Genomic DNA, 20248 nt, shown 5'->3' with positions numbered 1-20248 from the left:
GGAACAAAATTCCCAGGCGTACAGAAGTTTGGCTACCCCACAAAGCTAAGTAATTGGGGCTCCTTGCGAAGAGGTGACAATGAGCCCAATGGTGTCTCTGGCTGAGCTCCAAACATCCTGTGTGCAGATGGGAGAAACTTCCAGAAGGTCAACTTTCACTACAGTACTCCACCAATCTATGCGTTTTAATATGCCAGTAAGAAGCCTCTCCTCAGTAAATGGCTAGAGATAGTCTGAGAGTCCTTTCTGTTAGGCTGGGTTCACACCACGTTTTGTACTTACGGTTCCCGAATACGGCTGGGAGGAGGGGGGTGGGCCTTAATCGCGGCGCCCGCACTCAGCCGTATTCGGGAACTGTATTTAATGCATGTCTATGAGCCGACCGGAGTGAACAGCAGCCTCCGGTCGGCTTCGTTTTCGGCCGTATGCGGTTTCCCGACCGCAGGTAAAAACATGGTCGACCGCGTTTTTGCCTACGGTCAGGAAACCGCATATGGCCGAAAACAAAGCCGACCGGAGGCTGCGGTTCACTCTGGTCGGCTCATAGACATGCATTAAATATGGTTCCTGAATACGGCGGAGTGTGGGCGCAGTGATAAAGCCCTGCCCCCTCCTTCCAGCAGTATACAGGAACCGTAGTTACAAAACGTGGTGTGAACCCAGCCTTAGTCTGATCTGATGAAACCAAAATTGGACTTTCTAGCCTCAATTCTAAGGGTAGTGTGAAGGAAACCAGGCACTGTGCATCACCTGCACAATTCCATCCCTTCCGTGCAGCATGGTGGTGGCCGCATCATAAGGTGTTTTTAGCTGCTGGGTTGGGACAGGAAGACTGGTCAGGATTGAGGGTAAGCAGACATACAGTTATTCTTAATTAAAATCTGGGGGGGTGGGGGGGGGGCGCGTAGCTATAGGTGGTGCGGAAGTAGCAGTTGCATTGGGCACCCAAAGCACATCTGCCCATAAGATACCAGTATTATAAATGGCACATGGGGGCCCTGTTGCAGTTTTTGGGGCCCAGAAGCTACAAGTTATGCCTCAGGGGGAGGAGGGAATCTTAGTACAAGGCCAGAACATAACAGTACATCGATTTTTCAGCTAAAATTTTGTATATAAAGCATTACTTTGTGCGAAACTTTGAAGGGGTACTCCAATGGAAAACATTTCTCTTTTCAGATCAACTGGTGCCAGAAAGTTAAATTGATTTGTAAATTACTTCTATAAAAAAAAAAATCTTAATCCTTCCAGTACTTATCAGCTGCTGTATACTACAGAGGAAGTTGAGCTGTTCTTTTCTGTCTGACCACAGTGCTCTCTGCTGACACCACTCTGTAGAGTAGGAGCACCTCCCCATAGCAAACCTCTCCTACTCTGGACAGTTCCTGGCATGGACAGGGGTGTCGACAGAGCACTGTGGTGAAACAGAAGAACAACTCAACTTCCCCTGTAGTGTACAGCAGCTAAGTACTGGAAGGATTACTATTTTTTTTTCTGGCACCAGTTGATTTGTAAAAAATGGTTTCACCGGAGTACCCCTTTAATACATTTACAGAGCTCCCTCCTGCCTCAGTTGTGGTTGGCCTGCTATGTAGATACACAGAAACCAACTGATATACAGATATACAGCAACCAACCACCAGTGAAAACCATGGAGAGGTGGAGGGTGAATGGCCCAGTGTATTTTTTTGCCTATTTAATTTGGCTATTTATTCTTTATCAAGCTGATGATTGGATGTCTCCCTTACATAGCAGCATCGTGTTATAACAGATTCACTGTGGTTGTCGCTTTCTATTTAACTCATTTTTTTTCTTTCTCTCCTGTTCTAGGATGGTCTGAGGGACATCTTTATTGATGGTGTGGTTTCCAGGAATAGAGCCCTGAATGGTGATATTGTGGTTGTAAAACTGCTTCCGCGTGAGCAGTGGAAGGTTAGTATTGTGCTCCTAACAAAGGGATTTCACTTTATCAAAACTTTTTAAAAGGGTGCAAATTTTCTTTGATAGCTTTTTGAATTGAATGGAAATATAAAAAAAAAAAAATCTATAATTATAACAAAATATAATTATGGCAATAATTTTTTTATATATATTTTTTTAATTATTTGAACATAACACCTATTGCATGAGGAGATGTAGCTAATGTAGCAGAATGTGGCTGAGGAACAGAATATGTTTAGAATTGGATGGACCCCCTAGCTGGGTAGAGGGAAAAAGCATCATTAGAAACACTTTTTGACTTGTCAGATGTGAAAAGTTGTTGAAAGCAATAAAACCTACTGGGATTGTAAGTTCATAGTCAGGGAAGCGGGTGGCATTGGTCTCAGCTCCCCGGCCGGCCAGGAGATCTGTTCATTTCTCTGTATACAGTGGTCCCTCAAGGTACAATATTAATTGGTTTCCGGGACGATCATTGTAAGTTGAAACCATTGTATGTTGAGACCATAACTCTATGTAAACCTGGTAATTGGTTCTGAAGCCACCAAAATGTCATCCAAAAATTAGGAAGAGGTGAGGACTAAAGAAAAATAAATAGATAACTAATACAGATAAAGCAAGATCGTACATATAAAAGTAAGAAAGATCTGCTGGGAGCTGTAAATCACTGTCTTTCAGTGTTTCCCAACCAGGGTGCCTCCAGCTGTTGCAAAACTACAACTCCCAGCATGCCCGTACAGCCGTTGGCTGTCCGGGCATGCTGGGAGTTGTAGTTTTGCAACAGCTGGAGGCACCCTGGTTGGGAAAAAATGGTTTATGTAGAGGACGGGAGCTTCTTCAGGGTCCTATACAGTACACACAGTGTCCCAAATGGAGCCGCCCTTACTTGGTGTCCAAAGGAGCAGCTAACCCTGGCACAGGTAAGGAGTAGTACAGAACTTGTAGTTTCTCCCTGTACTGTAGGGGGCGCTACCAGACACCAGTCAGTGCTTGTACTTCAGTAATACAGGTGATTTACCAGTAAAATGCCAATTCTGATTGGTCAGTTCCTCCAGTTGTGACACGTTTCACAGATCTGGACTGTCTGTACCATTGTATGTTGAGTCTGGTTTCAAGTTACAATGGTCCAGAAAAGACCATTGTATGTTGAAACTATTGTAAGTTGAGGGGTCACTGCATAGCTGTGCAGAGAAACGTATTTCTCTTAACCAGTGGGGAGCTAAGCACAATGTTACCCCTTCTATTAACTCAGGATCGCAGCAGGCCTCAGTAGGGAGACCCGGTGTGATCAACATTTCACAGGTCTGATCGATATGTCAGAAGTTGTTTTCAATCACTGGATAGCTTTTATCAGAGGCGTAGCGTGGGGTGTGCAGGGGGGGCCGGCCGCACCGGGCGCAACATCTGGGGGGGCGCGCTCGCAGCTCTCTGCCCCTGCCTGGCTCACTCGCGCTCTCTGCAGTGCTGGCTGTGCGAATCCAATCCGGGTCGCCGCCCACTGTGGAGGCAGTGGCGGATCCAGGGGGGGGGGGGGGCAACGTTGCCCCTCTTCCGGAACTATTGTTGCCCCTGTTCCTGAACTATCGCATGGTGGAGCGGGAGCTGTCAGCTGTCCCGCTCCACCATGCCTTTCTCACGCCGTCACCTTGCAGTCACACGCAGCGGCTGCTCCATTCCTGCAGTCAGTGAGAGCCATTCACGGCAGGCCGGCGCGATGACATCACATCATTGCGCCAGTCCCCGGAGATCACGTCCCCGCGGCTCACGTGGGAGAAAGGTGACGGGCGTGAGAAAGGGGAGGGGGGAGTAAATTATAAGTGAGAGGGGCAAATGATGAGTAAGGGGCACATGTCAGGGGGGCATTATATGTGGGGGCACATGACAGGGCCCCCCCGTCATGTGCCCCTCATATATAATACCCCATGTCCTGTGCCCCTCACATATAATGCCCCCTGTCCTGCCCCGTCAGGGGGCATTATACGTGAGGGGCACAGGACATGGGGCATTATATGTGAGGGGCACAGGACGGGGGGCAATATATGTGGGGGCACATGACAGGGGCCCCCTGTCATGTGCCCATATAATGCACATATAATGCCCCCCTGACATTTGTCGCTTACTTGTAATACCCAAAGTCATGTGCCGTCGATCATCTCCAGGGTATGGTTCCATTTTGATGTTTAGTTTTTGTTCTTGATATTTTTTGTCGTATACGATGGTTGTGAGACGACATATAATAGCGCGGCCCATGCTAGGTTACTACAATTGTAGATTTGTATTCATAGACCTGCTGAAGATGTGGAGAATGTGTAATGTTCGCACTCAATAAAGTGTTTGAAAATAAACTTGTATTTAGATGCATTTTACTTTATTTACATCAGTATTTTCATAACAAACAATACATGTGCTTAGGGGGTAAGGGTTTCTTTAACTAATCTAGTGGAAGAGACTTGAGTGCTAAAATCCACAGGTTAGGGGGCTCAAATTACTTGCTTTGCCCTGGGTGCTGACAACCCACGCTACGCCACTGGCTTTTATAGTACCCTGACTATTCTTTTGCTTATAATGGTTTGCTACATTTGGCTTAATAATTTCTTTCTATACAACATGTCCTTATTTACCTCATGTTGCATTGTCCATTCTAATTGAAGGGACAGAGCAAAAGATTTGAGAATGCTAAAGTATCACAATACCTGGCATTGCATGAAAGGCTAAAATACAATGGAGTTTTATCAAGGAGCGTTCTGCTGAGAACTATAAAACATATTCAGCTCGGAAGTCTTGCAATGATTTCTTGGAGTCAAAGCATTATTGTGAGACAATGCGGGCCGTCTGTGATCTTCATTGCTTTTTTTATTAATGTTTTGTTATGACTGGGGAAGGGGAAAGTCTCAAGCAAATGACAGCTTAGTATAAGACTTTTATTTGTAGAACTTTTTTCCTAGGCATTACTTTGCAAGTTACTTTTAGGGGATCATGGTATGTTGTCCTGTTCGTGAAGTATTGAATTAAAAAAACATTCTGTGAATGAGGGTCATTTGCAGAACATTTTGACCAACAATTGCACAGTACATAGCAAACGCCATAGCATATCTTTTATATACAGTCACATGAAAAATTGCACAATATGTTAAATACAGTACATCTACAGGTATTTAATACCCCAAAAAATAAATCCATCCCTCTTTTTTTTAAATGTCTAAAAAAAAAGTACACACAATAGATCATACTGTAATAGAGGCTATACACTGCACATCCATGGCAATAAAAGGGCCTGCCTTATATTGTGTAGATAACATTTTGATGCCAAAAAGCTGATCCTTTGATGCCTGGTCTCCATATAATGCCAGTGCAATGAATGGTGTTCTTAGGTGGTGTATCAAAATAACATCCACACAAATGCCAGGACCCAAGATTTCATTACAACTGATGCCCAATAAACAAAACTAATCCCGAAGTTTAAAGGGGTACTCCGCCCCTAGACATCTTATCCCCTATCCAAAGGATACGGGATAAGATGTTAGATCGCCGCGGTCCCGCTGCTGGGGACCCCGGGGATCGCCGCTGCGGCACCCCGCTATCATTACTGCGCAGAGCGAGATCGCTCTGCACGTAATGACGGGTAATACAGGGGCCAGAGCATCGTTATGTCACGGCTCCACCCCTCGTGACGTCACGGCCCACCCCCGTAAGTACAAGTCTATGGGAGGGGGCGTGGCGGTCGCCACGCCCCCTGCCATAGACTTGCATTAAGGGGACGGGCTGTGATGTCATGAGGGGCGGAGCCATGACGTCATGCTGCTCCGGCCCCTGTATCGCCCGTCATTACGCACAGAGCGAACTCTCTGTGCAGTAATGATGGCGGGGTGCCGCAGCGGCGATCCCTGGGGTCCCCAGCAGCGGGACCGCGGCGATTTAACATCTTATCACCTATCCTTTGGCTAGGGGATAAGATGCCAGGGGCGGAGTACCCCTTTAAAGTATTTGTCCCTGTTGGTAGCTGAGCCCCACACACTTGGCTGCTCACGTGGGGTTCAAATTACAACTGGGATAAATATTTCAGGCTCACAAAAAGACTATATGGGGGAAGATTTATCAAAACCTGTCCAGAGGAAAAGTTTGAGTTGCCCATAGCAACCAATCAGAGCACTTTTTTTTTATTTTTGAAAAGGCCTCTGAGAAATGAAAGCAATCTGGTTGCTATGGGCAACACAGCAACTTTCCTCCGGACACGTTTTGGTATATCTCCCCGTGTATATCTCCTATATTGACCATTTTGTTTTGTATAGATTTAGTGGATTCAGCTATAATATTCTGTCCCTTGTGTACCTGCCCAGTGGGTAACGTGGATCCCAATTCTTTTGAGTCTGGATGTGAGATGTACATTTTTGTGTACTATGTATGTAGTTTTGTTTATAATACTTTGCACTCCTAGAGTTTAATGTGTAATAGTGGTGCTCACTAACAAAAAAAAACTGCCATAGTCAGTGCTATTTACTTCAGTGTCAGTGATTTTAATGTTATATGTAAAAGAGAAAAAGACTCAGCAACTCACCAATACTGCAAAAATAAGGCTTCTCTTTATTCCAAGGAATGCGTGTTACACATCAGGGCAAGGGAAGGCTGGACGGGAGGCAGGGGGTGCGGGTTGGACTGCAGTTTCGTGCTGATCTGGCACTTCTTCTGGCTAGCCAGAAGTGCCAGATCGGCACGAAACTGTGCAGTCGTGTCGGGGCCCCGTACAGGAGATTGCGGCGGGCCCCAGTGGTCGGACCCCCCGCGATCTGTAACTTATCCCCTATCCTTAGGATAGGGGATAAGTTGTTCACCACTGGACTACTCCTTTAATATCTTGTATCAGAAGAATGTCTAATTTGTAATTTGATGCCTTTTGGAGATCTTTCCATCTTTCCTTGGCTTCTTTATGCACATTAATACACATTTTGTTCCTGGGGTGCCCAAACTTTTGATCCCCACTGTGTGCACATGCTGCAAGGTCATGTCATCAGCAACCTATTTATGTCTTGTGCCAGCCATGAGTCTTTTCCATTCAGGCGATATATAAATTGTAATACGAAATGTTATTTGTTTACATGTGAATCACGCCTGGTACAATGTTGGATGCATTACTAATCCCCTTTAAAATACGTGTTAGAAAGCACCTCTAGGATGTCCTGCATTTTGGCAATAAAAATAGGTCTATGGTGTCTAAACATATTGTGGAACATCATGAGGGGGATTTTTCTATGATAAAGTTACAAGGAATTGAGAGTATCTGGTCCTCGGAGGGGAGGCAATCATAGGCAAAAGCTTAAGGATCGTGAAATATACTGGATCCTAAAATTAGATACTAGATTCCCAAAGGGCCTCAATATGAGACAAGATGTTATCCTTCGTTACTAGTGTGAGTTGGATATTTCTTTTTGTTCATATAACTATACATATGTGAGAATCTGATCGCAAAGGTGCCCTAATGTTTTGCTTAAAGGACCAATTATTGCTATATATATGTCCAGTGCCGAGGAGTACTTTTACATCATACATAATTGTTTCCAGCATGGCAATAATGTGTTACATCTCTAGTAGGTATGTATTCATTGTAAGTGGTTGCTTTCATGCCTGAGAAGATCTGTGATTTTTGTATCAGCCTATATTCACATTAGACATTGTCCCGCTATACCTGCGTTTTTGATACACAATTGTATCCTCTTTAAAATACGTGTTAGAAAGCACCTCTCGGATGTCCTGCATTTTGGCAATAAAAATAAATCTATGGTGTCTAAACATATTGTGGAACATCATGAGGGGGATTTTTCTATGATAAAGTTACAAGGAATTGAGAGTATCTGGTCCTCGGAGGGGAGGCAATCATAGGCAAAAGCTTAAGGATCGTGAAATATACTGGATCCTAAAATTAGATACTAGATTCCCGAAGTGCTTTTTCCCTTCTTTCTCAGGCTTGAGAACAAATTACCTGATTTACCTGGTTTTATATTACAGATTAACGTGTAAAACAGACATTCCGATGTTCCTAAGTAATGATGATACAATATTGTGATATGTTTTGGGGACGCCTGCATGTTGCATATTTCCAAAGTAGAAAAATGCATATTTTTATTATAATAATAATGGAATGGGTATACACACCTGTCCTGTATTTTCCTCTCACTTCCATATATGATCCCTTAGAACGTGTAATCATTGTATGGCCTGGATGACTAAAGCCAGCACCTGGCCGAAACGTTTCACTTCCTGCCACGTAACGATCGTTCATGTAGAAGCATGTGAATAAAATCAATCATGTGGATCTGAAACCGAGCTGGAGCTTCAATGTATTTTCAAACAATCTATACTACGGATAAGTGGGTGCTGATTAGCAGTTATGCTGCAAATCTAAATTGATTTGAGGAGGTTTGGGCTCCTAAAAGTACTACGATTTAGTTCGCCCCCCCCCCACCCCCCAATTTCATGCAATTGCCATCTCTACTCATACACCAACAATCTGATTCCTTTGCTCAGATGAAGGAACTCTGCCATCCGATGGTCCTTTATCTGTCCAAAGTCTATACTGGCTTGTTTGCCACATCTAAAGTGTGATCCAGGGGTGATTCCACATGGTGCAGCATGACTATCCCTTGACATACGCTTTTTCGAGCCTATCTATGCATAACAAAACAAGGTGAATTCCTTTGGTGGGCCTCGTTGGTTTCTTTGGATTTATAGTCCTATATCTGATGGTAATATGCAAGGGAGCGCCCCCCTGCCTTTTTTTTTCTTCTAGTTACTGTTGCTTGGTCATGTGACAATGATGGTAAGGAAACACACCAGTTTGACCTACAGATAGTTACGAATTTAGTAGTCTATCCTGCATCAGCTGACTTCCGGTGAACTGCAGGATGCAATCATCTTGTAGATCTCTCCTGCTAGCTTCCAGACACATCCCCTTCCCACCTAGATCTGTATACTGCTGCTATCTGTGTGGGTCAGGCTATAGTAGACATACACATGTTCTGAGGATGTTCACTTACTGTTTGTTGCAGTGTTTTTGTTTTCTGTGACTTTTACCAAATTCAAGGCAAAAAGGTGCCATTATACTTTAGTTGTACAAATCGCTTAAAAAGTTTAGGAAATTGCAGTGGAAAAAGGCTGTGGTGATTCAACTTGTGTACACTGCCCAAGGACTTCAAATAGTCATAAAAGGCCTCACTTGTGATTTATGGGTTAAATCACTTTTGCCTCATGGCAATATTTGTTGATGAATAAGAAAACTCAAAAAAGCACATAATGTGAACTGACATCAACCCATTCATGGGAGTTCACCAGGGTACCTTGCAGCCTTATTAACCAGGTACAGTGATCAAACTTCACACCCTCTTTGCACAGCCATAGGATTCATGGGAAATGTAGGTAGCATAATAAAGTTCAAATGATGGAATTTTATCCAATATGAAGCCTTATCCATGCCTGCCACATCAGCTAAGCCAAGTAAGCACAAGGTGTCTACAAGAACCTCTTTACATTATTCTCTGATTATGGGCTATGCTGTACTGTAAAGAAAAAAATAATTGGAGTGCTTCTTTAAAGATCAAAGTTTATATCTCTTCATATAAGAAACTTCCACGCCCCCCGGGTGCTGTCTTTAGTCTCCGCTTTACATACCTGTAGTAAAAAAAGGTGTAATTTATTTAGGAATCATTGTATTTCTCCTGTACTGGGACCATTCTGTTTACTGAAAGGGTTTATGCACCAATAATTAGAATGAAACCAAATCGTATTACAGTATTTCAGCCTATTCTTTCCTTTATCTTATCACAAATGCTTCCTGATAGTTCCTGTCAGGATATGTGGCATAGCCCTGAAGGATTTGTGAAGAGCAATGGTAACGGCGCACAAATCTATTTTCTGGAGCCCAAGTGATATGTCATTTTAAAGCAGTCGTGTGTTTTTTCCCATGGGCTGTTCCCCATCTTTCCTAGATAACACTGGGCCACCACACCTTCCTGGGACAAAGGAAAGGCAGGGACAAGAGATGATTTCCTTCAAAAGGACGTACAGGCTCCACAGACCATTTTTCTTTCCTAGAATTTGACAGGAAAACCCCTGTTTTAATTCTCATGGAATTGTCCCATTACCCTGGCTTTTTCCCATCAGTCGTTAGATATACATGCTGTCCCTGTTCAGATGTGGCTGGAATGATAATACGGATTTGCTGATAGGAGGGGGTCCCCTATGCAACTAGGCACGCTGGAAAACATTATGTTGCCGTGTAAATCCACCCTCCTGCATTGCACGTCATCTATAAAGCAATAATCCTAATCCCTCGTCCCCTTATTTCTCCTAATAGTACCCCCCATATTTCACTGCCTCTCCAGAATGTTGCCGCTTCCTCCTAGTTATGTACAGCTTCCTCGTCTGTGCTTGTATTGTTTTATTATAGGGATCATACTGCTCTTATTTGTAATGTATTGAAATTTCACTAAATAGTGTGTGTTGCCCTTGAGATTCCTGGGTATAGTGTTTCACTAGTTCTTCCTTTGCGGTAATATGCCTGTTGCTACCCCCAGTTTATCTGGTCACTCAGCAGGTGCCACGTGTAGAGTTACACCATGCAAGCCAATCTATTAGCAGGTTTCTCTTCATGCCAACTCTGCCGGGGTGTAAAAAGATTTCTGGAGGCCTAATGTTTTCCTGTTACTTGTGATAATAGAAAAACTTGCAACACGTCCTTTTACATTCGGTTACATTGCCTTACTCTTAGATAAAAAAAATAAAAAAAATTCAGTTTTCTTTGTGCCAAAAGAATAGGCCAGTATTATGTAAAAAATATATAGTGCCTCAAATCATGTGCAAATGACATTAACTGTTTTGAAGTGTTAGGTGGCTTGGCATCCCTATGGAATAGTAGAATGGGGGCAGCTGGCAAAACGTGAACACTAGAGATGAGCGAACTTACAGTAAATTCGATTCGTCATGAACCTCTCGGCTCGGCAGTTGGTGACTTTTCCTGCATAAATTAGTTCAGCTTTCAAGTGCTCCCGTGGGCTGGAAAAGGTGGATACGGTCCTAGGAGACTCTTTCCTAGGACTGTATCCACCTTTTCCAGCCCATCAGAGCACCTGAAAGCTGAACTGATTTATGCAGGATAAGTCATCAACTGCCGAGCCGAGAAGTTTGTGACGAATTGAATTTACTGTAAGTTCGCTCATCTCTAGTGAACACAACCAGTTTGTTAGAACTATGGTTGCTGTTGGCCTGTGACTGTTCATGCTTGTTGTGTATCTAAGACAATGTTTATACATTGCTTGTGGTGTATGCTATAAAAGGCTCCGGGGTAAATAAGGATATCTGGAGGACTCTATTAGGCTGTTCTAGTGCAAGAGTATGCTTTTGACCTTAGTTGAGCTAGTATGTGCTGACTGGTACCTAATGTATGCTAGGGCTGGTTGGTATGACCAAATATGTGTATCACGGTATTTTTGTAACTTATGGCGGTTCCACGGTATATAACGGTATTTCTTCCCCCCCCCCCCCAATCATGTGACCCGCAAGCGCTGTTCTGCTTTCCCCCCAAATTATAAGCCCAGCGCTAAGCTGTCCCCATTGGGGTACTACTCACATGTCACCCGCAAGTGCTGCCCTCCTTGTCCTCCTTTTTGTTGCGGGCCGCCGGCACTGGAACTCTATACTGTACGCCAGTGGTCTCCAACCTGTGGACCTCCAGATGTTGCAAAACTACAATTCCCAGCATGCTCAGACAGCCAGTTTTGCAACATCTGGAGGTTCGCAGGTTGGAGACCACTGCTGTACGCTATATCCCTATGCCTGGGCTGCAAAAGATAAACAAAATAAACTTAAACTTAGGCTGACGGCTCTCGGACGTTCCCGTCCCCAGGAAGAGCGTGAGGCCAACGTAGGAAGACAAGTTAAAGTTTATTTTGTTTATCTTTTGCAGCCCGGGCATAGGGAAACGGGGTACAGCAGTGGTCTCCAACCTGCGGACCTCCAGATGTTGCAAAACCACAACTCCCGGCATGCTGGAAGTTGTAGTCTTGCAACATCTGGAGGTCTGCAGGTTGGAGACCACTGGCGTACAGTATAGAGCTCCAGCGCCGGCGGCCCGCAACAAACGGGAGGACGAGGAGGGCAGCACTTGCGGGCGACATGTGATTAGTACCCCGATGGGGACAGCGCAGCAGTGGGTTGATGATTAATTCATTCCCGAGGGGGAGGGACCCAACCGGTATTGCGGTGTGGGAAAAATTCATATCGTGCTGCACAAAAATTCTGGTATTCGGTATGAACCAGTATACCGCCCAGCACTAATGTATGCCTAAAACATGGTTTGAACCTAGCTAGAGATGAGCTAACTTACAGTAAATTCGATTCGTCACGAACTTCTCGGCTCGGCAGTTGATGACTTATCCTGCATGAATTAGTTCAGCTTTCAGGTGCTCCGGTGGGCTGGAAAAGGTGGATACAGTCCTAGGAGACTCTTTCCTAGGACTGTATCCATCTTTTCCAGCCCACCGGAGCACCTGAAAGCTGAACTAATTTATTCAGGACAAGTCATCAACTGCCGAGCCGAGAAGTTCGTGACGAATCGAATTTACTGTAAGTTGGCTCATCTCTAAACCTAGCTTTGCTCTGCAATGTGTGTAGTTTCACAAACTCATCATATTTTATCTGCTTAAAAGTTGTACATTATGCGCGTATATGTTTGGAAAATGACACAAGAGGGGAAATAGTGCAGCGATTAGAGATAACCTCTTGTACGCCAATAACACTGTAAAACCAAGTACAGCGCAGTTCTCATATGTGCAATCTGTTTCGGGTCATCAGCCTGATATCTCTGCAAGCCAGCTGCACTTTCTGAGAAGATTTATTATTTTTTTCCAGTTATTTGAGTCACCTGTGGGTTGTGGTAATGTGATCTGTCAGATGACATGGAGTACATGGAGGGCGAGCCTTCCTGTAATGGGCTGCTCTATATCACCAGGGGGACCTTTTTTGTTTTGTTTGCATTTTTTTTTTCATTTTTCTATTCTGAGGTAAACCTAGTATACTATGAAGAAGACACTGCCTGAATCTTATTAATCTACACAGTACTTCAATGCGCTTGGCTGTTAAGTTCTGCAGCAATGTTAGTTCTGATGTCTTGTAACTGTGCGAGTGTGTATGAAGTCCCGTGCGAGTGTGTATGAAGTCCCGTGCGAGTGTGTATGAAGTCCCGTGCGAGTGTGTATGAAGTCCCGTGCGAGTGTGTATGAAGTCCCGTGCGAGTGTGTATGAAGTCCCGTGCGAGTGTGTATGAAGTCCTAAGAAAGTCTGTTTCCTTTCCCATCAGTTGAGGGTGTCGAAGGTTCATGTGAAAGTGAAACTTCCCTCTCTGTAATCTCTTTTCTTCCTGTGATGTCATTAGAAGTCACTGGTAATCTTCTATAACTTGTCTTGTTGGAAAGGTTAGTGATAAAATATAATTAATAAAAATGTAGGGAGAATAACTTAAAGGTATATTCATGTTTCTGCATGTAAAGGCCTTATACACAGGGGTGGAGACTTATCAAAACCTGTGCAGAGGTTACGTTGACCAGTTGCCCATAGCAACCAATCAGATCACTACTTAGATTTTTTTTTACAAGCTTCTTTAAAAATGAAAGTAGTGATCTGGTTGGTTGCTATGGGCAACTTTTCCTGTGGTGCATTTCAGATGGCTGCTTTCAGAGACATGCGAAAAATTAGACTCAATCCGGTTGCCATAGGCAACTGCACCACTTTCCCTCTACACAGATTTTGATAACTCTCCCCCTCTGTTAGCATTTATATATGTAATAGGCTCTATCAGCTACTGATGTATAAATGTCCATTTGTCAGCTGATCACCTCACTAAGGGTGCATTCATACCACATTTTTGCAGTTCACTGCCAAAATCCGTGGGAGATACGGCAGTGGACGGTATATAAATTCCCCTGCTAATTTGCAAAAAACGTGGTGTTAAAGGAGTACTCTGGTGCAGACTACTTCTGCTCCATCCTGCCCGGGCTGCAAAAAAAATGAAAATAAACAATCACTCACCTTCCTGGGTTCCCGAGGAGCACCACTACAGCTGATCGGTCCTCCGGTCCATCTTCATACTTCCGTGTGAACGAAGCGTCACATGGCGCTCAGCCTATCGCCGGCCGCCGTGATGTCCTGCCTCGGCCCATAACAGGCTGTGCGCCATGTGACTCTTCGTTCACACGGAAGTATGAAGATGGACCGGAGGACCGATCAGCTGTAGTGGCGCTCCACGGGAACCCAGGAACGTGAGTGATGGTTTATGTTCATTTTTTTTGCAGCCCAGGGCAGGACGGAGCAGGAGTAGTCTGCACAAGAGTACTCCTTTAATGCACCCTTATGTAGCCGCAACAATTTGTCTGAAGCACATATAGACTCGGGCTGGACATACAGCTTTTTATAGCTTTACTAATTTATCTTATATGTTGCGCCGATGTGCATTGTTGTATGCAACAGAGTTGTCAAAATTGATTAGTAAAGCTACAGAAAGTAGCATTGTAGCCCCAGCCCCACTTGGGTAAACATTGTGCTATCAAAAACTATGAGAATGTGTGATGGTACGATCATTCACTCCTGGCAATTGGGCTTTGGTAGTGGTCCATTCCAAAAGTGCCAATCTTGTATATAGTTTATTGGTGCTGGTAAAAAGAAATATGTGCTCATGTAAAAGGACTCGGTGTATAACAAAAGGACTGTTGTGCACTGTATAATCTTTTCTAATATACATAATTTGCATATGTATCCCTCACTGTTCATTAAGATCTCCAATTACTGTAATTCAGTGGAAGCCTTTAGTGTGGGGCCAGGGGTTAAGAATTGCAGGGAGTGCTGTACTGTAAGGTTACTGCCATTAGAGCCTTTGCTATAAAGGGCTGTCCTTGGTCTGCAACCTCCTTTAGATTGGTGGTACGTTTGAAATCCACTTGCACATGAATACATGCCTCTGCTTCAGTTGCGCATACTGGGGCATATTCACTCTTCCTTATGTGAGTAATGCACTTGGAGGTTCAAAAGATGTAAAAGAGAATGTGATCCATAAATCCCGGCCACCTTCTTCCATTGCTCTATGGTCCAGTTCTGATGCTCACCTGCCACATTGTAGGTGCTTTGTGGTAGGGTACGTTCACACTACGTAATTCCTGCGGAACTCTGCGCCTTGAACATTATCCGTGTGAATGGGTCTTCCTAAACACCTGTTCACACTGAGGAATTTCAGCAGCAGACAATTCTGCTGCTGAAATTGTTCAGCACAAAAATTTACATGTTACTACTTTGCGCGGAAGTCCACTAGCACGGCATAGCAGTCAATGGTGACGGCGCAGAGCCACCAGATTAAATCTCCGCTTGCGGAATTCTGTAATGGAGATTCCGCTTTGTGCACTAACCTGTAAACAGTAGTCATCTTGGTCAGTCTGGTGCACATCACCCTCGCCCTTGTTGCACTGTATGTTCTGTCTTTCATAGCCACATTTTTTTCAGCAATTTGTGCTACAGTAGCTGTTCTGTAGGATTGAATCAGATAGGCTAACCTTCAGTGGTGGGTGTCCTTGACATGCAAAGCACCTCGTACAGGGCACACCCCATGATGATTTATACTTTGATCGTTTCTTGAGGCATCAAGAAATAATCAATCCCATAAAGAGACACTTAAAACGAGATGTCACAAAGCTTTTTACCCCTGCCGCCTTATGCAGTAGTTGGAGATGGGGTTTTATCTGTGTAGTAGAGACGTTTGTCATACAGTTGTCTGTCAGAGCAGCAACGGTGGCCTTATTGGTGTCATCAGAGCTCTTCCAAAAGCTATTCTCTTTACCACTTGTTAAATGGTTATTGCAGAACTTATTTTCATTGGAAATATAAAGTTTTTTTTTATATTGTATGCCTTGCTTTTTGTGTAATCTGCTTAAATGGGTACTGAGCACTTAATGGTTCATGTTTTGTTGGAAACTGGCAGTATCACAGCTGTTTTGCTGAAAATCATAACTGTTGAAGTCGGCTCACCCCGTGTGCCCAGCTGGTGTGTAGAATGAAGTAAGAGTGCATATTCTTACGAAACAGCTGGAGGAGGATTAATGCCTGTCATTTGTGACATCACTTGATTCAAGATGGTCCACTTTATACATCATGTGAATAAACACATTCCGGCCTTGCCTCTGGGTGCAGGTGCACGGAGATGATCAGCTGCTATCTAGTAGAGCTTAGTTTTATCATGACCCCTAGTGGCTGTAGAGAATTTGGGTTTTAAGTGTATTTAATATATATATTTTTTTGTTCTAGTGGAATAAGATTTAGCCTTAGTTGGTTTTAGTTTTAATAGACAAACACATGTAAGCTTAACAAGAGCTCTTATAGCTAAGGTTGCATCTGCTATTTTTATCTGGCAGGAGTTCTAGGCTATTAAATTTAGATTGTTTACTAATGGGTGAAATGATGCTTGAAAAAACCCTAGGGTGATAAATCATATAACTGGAAATTTTCTAGAGTAGGTATTTACCTGTACATTGTATACAAAGTAACACTTCCACAAAGTAGAGCCCTGTGTGGGACTTATTATTTATTATTATTATAATTTTATTTATTTTTTATCCCGCTCCCGATTTTTTATTTTATTTTTGACCAATCCCGCCCACTCCCGCAGGTTGTTTGCTCCCCTCCCGCCAGCTCCTGCAACATTTGTGTCCAATCCGGCACAAAGGTGCAATGCTGTGCACATACTCCCCAATGTATAGCAGTGTGTGTAGTACATTTTATATAGGTTTTATTCTATTTATATAGGTGTTTTATTTGATACATGCACCAAAATCAGTATGCTTAAAATGGTCCTCTTCTGTCCCCTATAACTTTTTCCCCCGTATACGGGGATGCATGAGGACTCATTTTATATAATTTTTTTTTTATGGCATATGAAGTGACAAAATGCATAATTTTGGACTTTAGTATTTTTTTTTTTTACATGTACGCCATCGACCGTGCAGTTTAATGAACATTATTTTTTAAAAGTTCAGACATTTATGCACACAGCGATACCACATACTTTTTATTTTAATTTTTACATTTTTAGTTAAAATATGCAAAATCGGGAAGGGGGGAATGATTCAAGCTTTTATTAGGGAAGGGGTTAATGGAAAGGGGTTACATTTTGTTATAGCTCCCATAGGGTATGTGCAGACTGCAGAGCATTGCACCCTAGGGTCTGCACATATCCCAACCTGTATAGGAATGTACATAAACACTGCTATATACATTGGGGGTATGAGCAGACTGCAGATGATGGCAAGGGGTGGAGACAAGACTGGGAGGAGCAGAAGCTCCACCCTGCTGCGCTGCTGGATAGTCCTAAGACTTAGGTGGTGAATGTAAGTGGAGAGTGGGGTTGAGTCACTGAGGCTGCTGCAGTCGTGCAGGATTTGTGGGACCCGCAGGCTTAGCGCCTGACTGGCTGCCCGCATGTTTTGGGTTGAGTCGAAGAAAAGTAAATAAGCTCACCAACCGCTTCAACCTTCTATTAGACGGCAACAGCACAACCTTGCGTGTGGAAGCTTGGAGATGAACGCTGGGGCTGTGTCCCCAGGTGAGGCAATCAGCAGGAATAGAGAAGGCTTTGGATTTTACCTTTTTGTTGGGAGACTGAAGCCTTCTCCTTTCCTGCTCTACCACAAAGTCCCATTGAAATTCCTGTCCTTGGACACTCTTGTATGTATCGCTGATCATAAATGTTTTACACCTGTCTAAGGTAAAATCCCACCCCTGTCAGCAGAGCTGGGTTTAGTGGCCTCTTAATAGAGCCAGGGTTCCATAATGTACAGCAGTCTTAAAAATGTATGCCACCTGCAAGCTGGAGTGACTTCCACTATAATCTACACCAGTTGCTGCATAGTCACTCCTACTTTTTTGAAATGGAGACAGAACTAAATCAAGGGAGCGGCCTCCGATCTTTCAATATATTCCCAGTGTAAATAGAACTTACACTTAGTGAGTGGTCCCCGAACTGACCACTAACTTCACAATGCGTATCAGCAGTTAATAGCCAGTCTGTCCGCTACACTTCTTTCGGAATGGGAGTGTCAGGCCCAAGGCCTGATTATGGAAACATACATGTGTTTTATAAGACATGGGTGAGTGGTCATTCAGATGGTGTATCCTTTATTTTTTGTGTATTGCATTTTATTGGGGAGTCTGACTGTTTGTTTGTATCTCCTTTGAAGTCATGCACTCTGGTCTCATCATATGATCAAAGAGATAAGGGGTCAGGAAGAGAGATGCCCCACCTGGTGGGATCAGAGGGAAGGGGGGGGGGGGGATGGAGTTTCCCTCCAAAGAAGCAGATAAGACTTAAAATGCTGGACTCAACTGTTGTTCAATGCTGTGCAACAAGCTGACGAGACCATCCCAAGAACAGCTGGAACTCACTCTCATGGACTGCTATATCATCATGCTGTAAGAACTTCATCTTTTGTTTTCTGAACTTGCCTTGCTAAACTTTTATATATTGTTATACCTGTATGTCATTTGTTCCTGTATTTTGATATATTTAGCACTGTGATACCTTTTATCAGATTAAATGTTTAATCAGCTCTGGTCTTTGATCTCTAAATAAAGGAGCTCACCTTTCTGAAGGCAGCTCTGGTGGAAACATGTTTATCTAAGGGTTACTTTGGTGACTTGCTGGCACTAGTTGTGGATACCCAGAGGTCTGGTGGCCTTAACCCTTGCACTATCACACTCTCTCTAGCGTCTTGGCTGGACCGATAGGGTGTGATCGTGACAACTGGTGGCAGTGTTGGGATATATTTAGAGATTTTTAGTGCTTGCTGGATTTTACCTGTAGGGAAATCTTAGCACTAAAAAGAAATTGCATACATCTTGTGTGTAAATTCCAAAGACAGAGCTCAGTGCTGGTTTAAAAGACATACAAAAAGAGTGCAAGACAGTTCTGTCCTCCACATCTCCTGTTTTACCTCCTCTGTCTCATCTCGGAAATATGGAGGCATATCGCAAGCAGTCAAAGCCTGCACTGGAACTAATGTGCCAAGAAAAGGACATCCCTACTGCAGGAAAGAACAAGGAACAACTTATTGCTGATCTTGTGGAGTATGATGCCCGTGCAGAAGAGCTGACATGAGGCAAAGTCCTACAGCTGGAACTGCCATCCAAGGACTGATATCTCCTGGGAATATAACATTACTCCCCATCAGGACAGTACTCCACATGAGGCCTTGGACTCTTATATGCGGACTGCCTTACAACACCTTGGGAATGTGGATGCCAATATGAAACTCCAACTGCTAATCCAGTACCAAACTGCTGAGAGAGAGGCCCAGGCACAAGCCGCGGAGAGAGGCATAGGCACGAGCCGCAGAAAGAGAGGCTCAGGCACAAGCCTCAGAAAGAGAGGCCCAACGAAGGCATGAACTGGAGGTTCTGAGGCTGAGAGGGGATGCTTTATCTGCACGCAGTAATGTGCAGGATCAAGGAGACCACAAATCCCACTTGGAACATTTCCCCATGTTGGAGAAAGATGGTGATCTGGATGTGTTCCTGAGGGGATTTGAAAAGGTTTGCCAGCAGTTCCATCTACCTAAGGAACAGTGGGGACAATATCTAACCCCACGGCTGCGAGGGAAAGCTCTGGATGTGTTTGCTTCGCTTCCCTCTGAGAGTGACCAGGACTGAGGCAATAAAATCTGCCCTGCTAAAAAGTTTTAATCTGACTCCAGACACTTATCGGAAAAAGTTTTGGACTTTGCAACAAAGCGCCACAGAAAGCTGCACTGAACATGCAAGTCAGCTAAGGACTGCATTCAGGCAATGGACAAGTCACTACCTATGAGGCCATGGAGGACTTGATGGTCCTGGATCAGTTTCTCCAAACACGGAGCTTTGAAGCCAGAGAGTGGATTTTGGACCGCAAGCCCAAGACAGCCATGGAAGCAGCAGAACTAGGAGATGACTTTGCCAACAACCGGGCGCCAGAAGCAAAGCGTGGATCTGCACAAGCTGGAGCAAGTACCTGGAGGGGAGCCACACAACCACAAAGCACCACCAGGTCAGCCGGGAAATTCTTGCCATCCTTCCCAAAAGCAACAGGAGCCACATTGGGTCAGGGGGACACCCGCCCATGTTACAGATGCAACAATATTGGGCACCTGAGTGCCACTTGCCCCAACAAAAAGAATTCTCCACCAGTAGCTGGAGGACACACAGCCGTTCTTCTGGTGTCCGGAGCTGTGGAGAAAAGTGCAGATAACCTGCAGAGTGT

General features: G+C 44.1%; 1 protein-coding gene across 2 annotated transcripts in view; it reads left to right on the top strand.

The window, feature by feature from the left end:
* DIS3L2 (DIS3 like 3'-5' exoribonuclease 2) overlaps positions 1-20248 on the top strand; it is a 320278-nt gene that overhangs the window by 45632 nt on the left and 254398 nt on the right. For both annotated transcript variants that reach the window (XM_056565531.1, XM_056565532.1), the window contains one exon: positions 1828-1929. In XM_056565531.1, the coding sequence (XP_056421506.1) occupies positions 1828-1929 (102 nt within the window). The remainder of the gene's footprint in view (positions 1-1827; positions 1930-20248) is intronic.

This window comes from Hyla sarda, chromosome 3 (assembly GCF_029499605.1).
Source record: "Hyla sarda isolate aHylSar1 chromosome 3, aHylSar1.hap1, whole genome shotgun sequence".
Taxonomy (NCBI): Eukaryota; Metazoa; Chordata; class Amphibia; order Anura; family Hylidae; genus Hyla; species Hyla sarda.
Note: the sequence above shows the minus strand (reverse complement) of the source record. Positions and strands in the feature narration are given on the sequence as shown.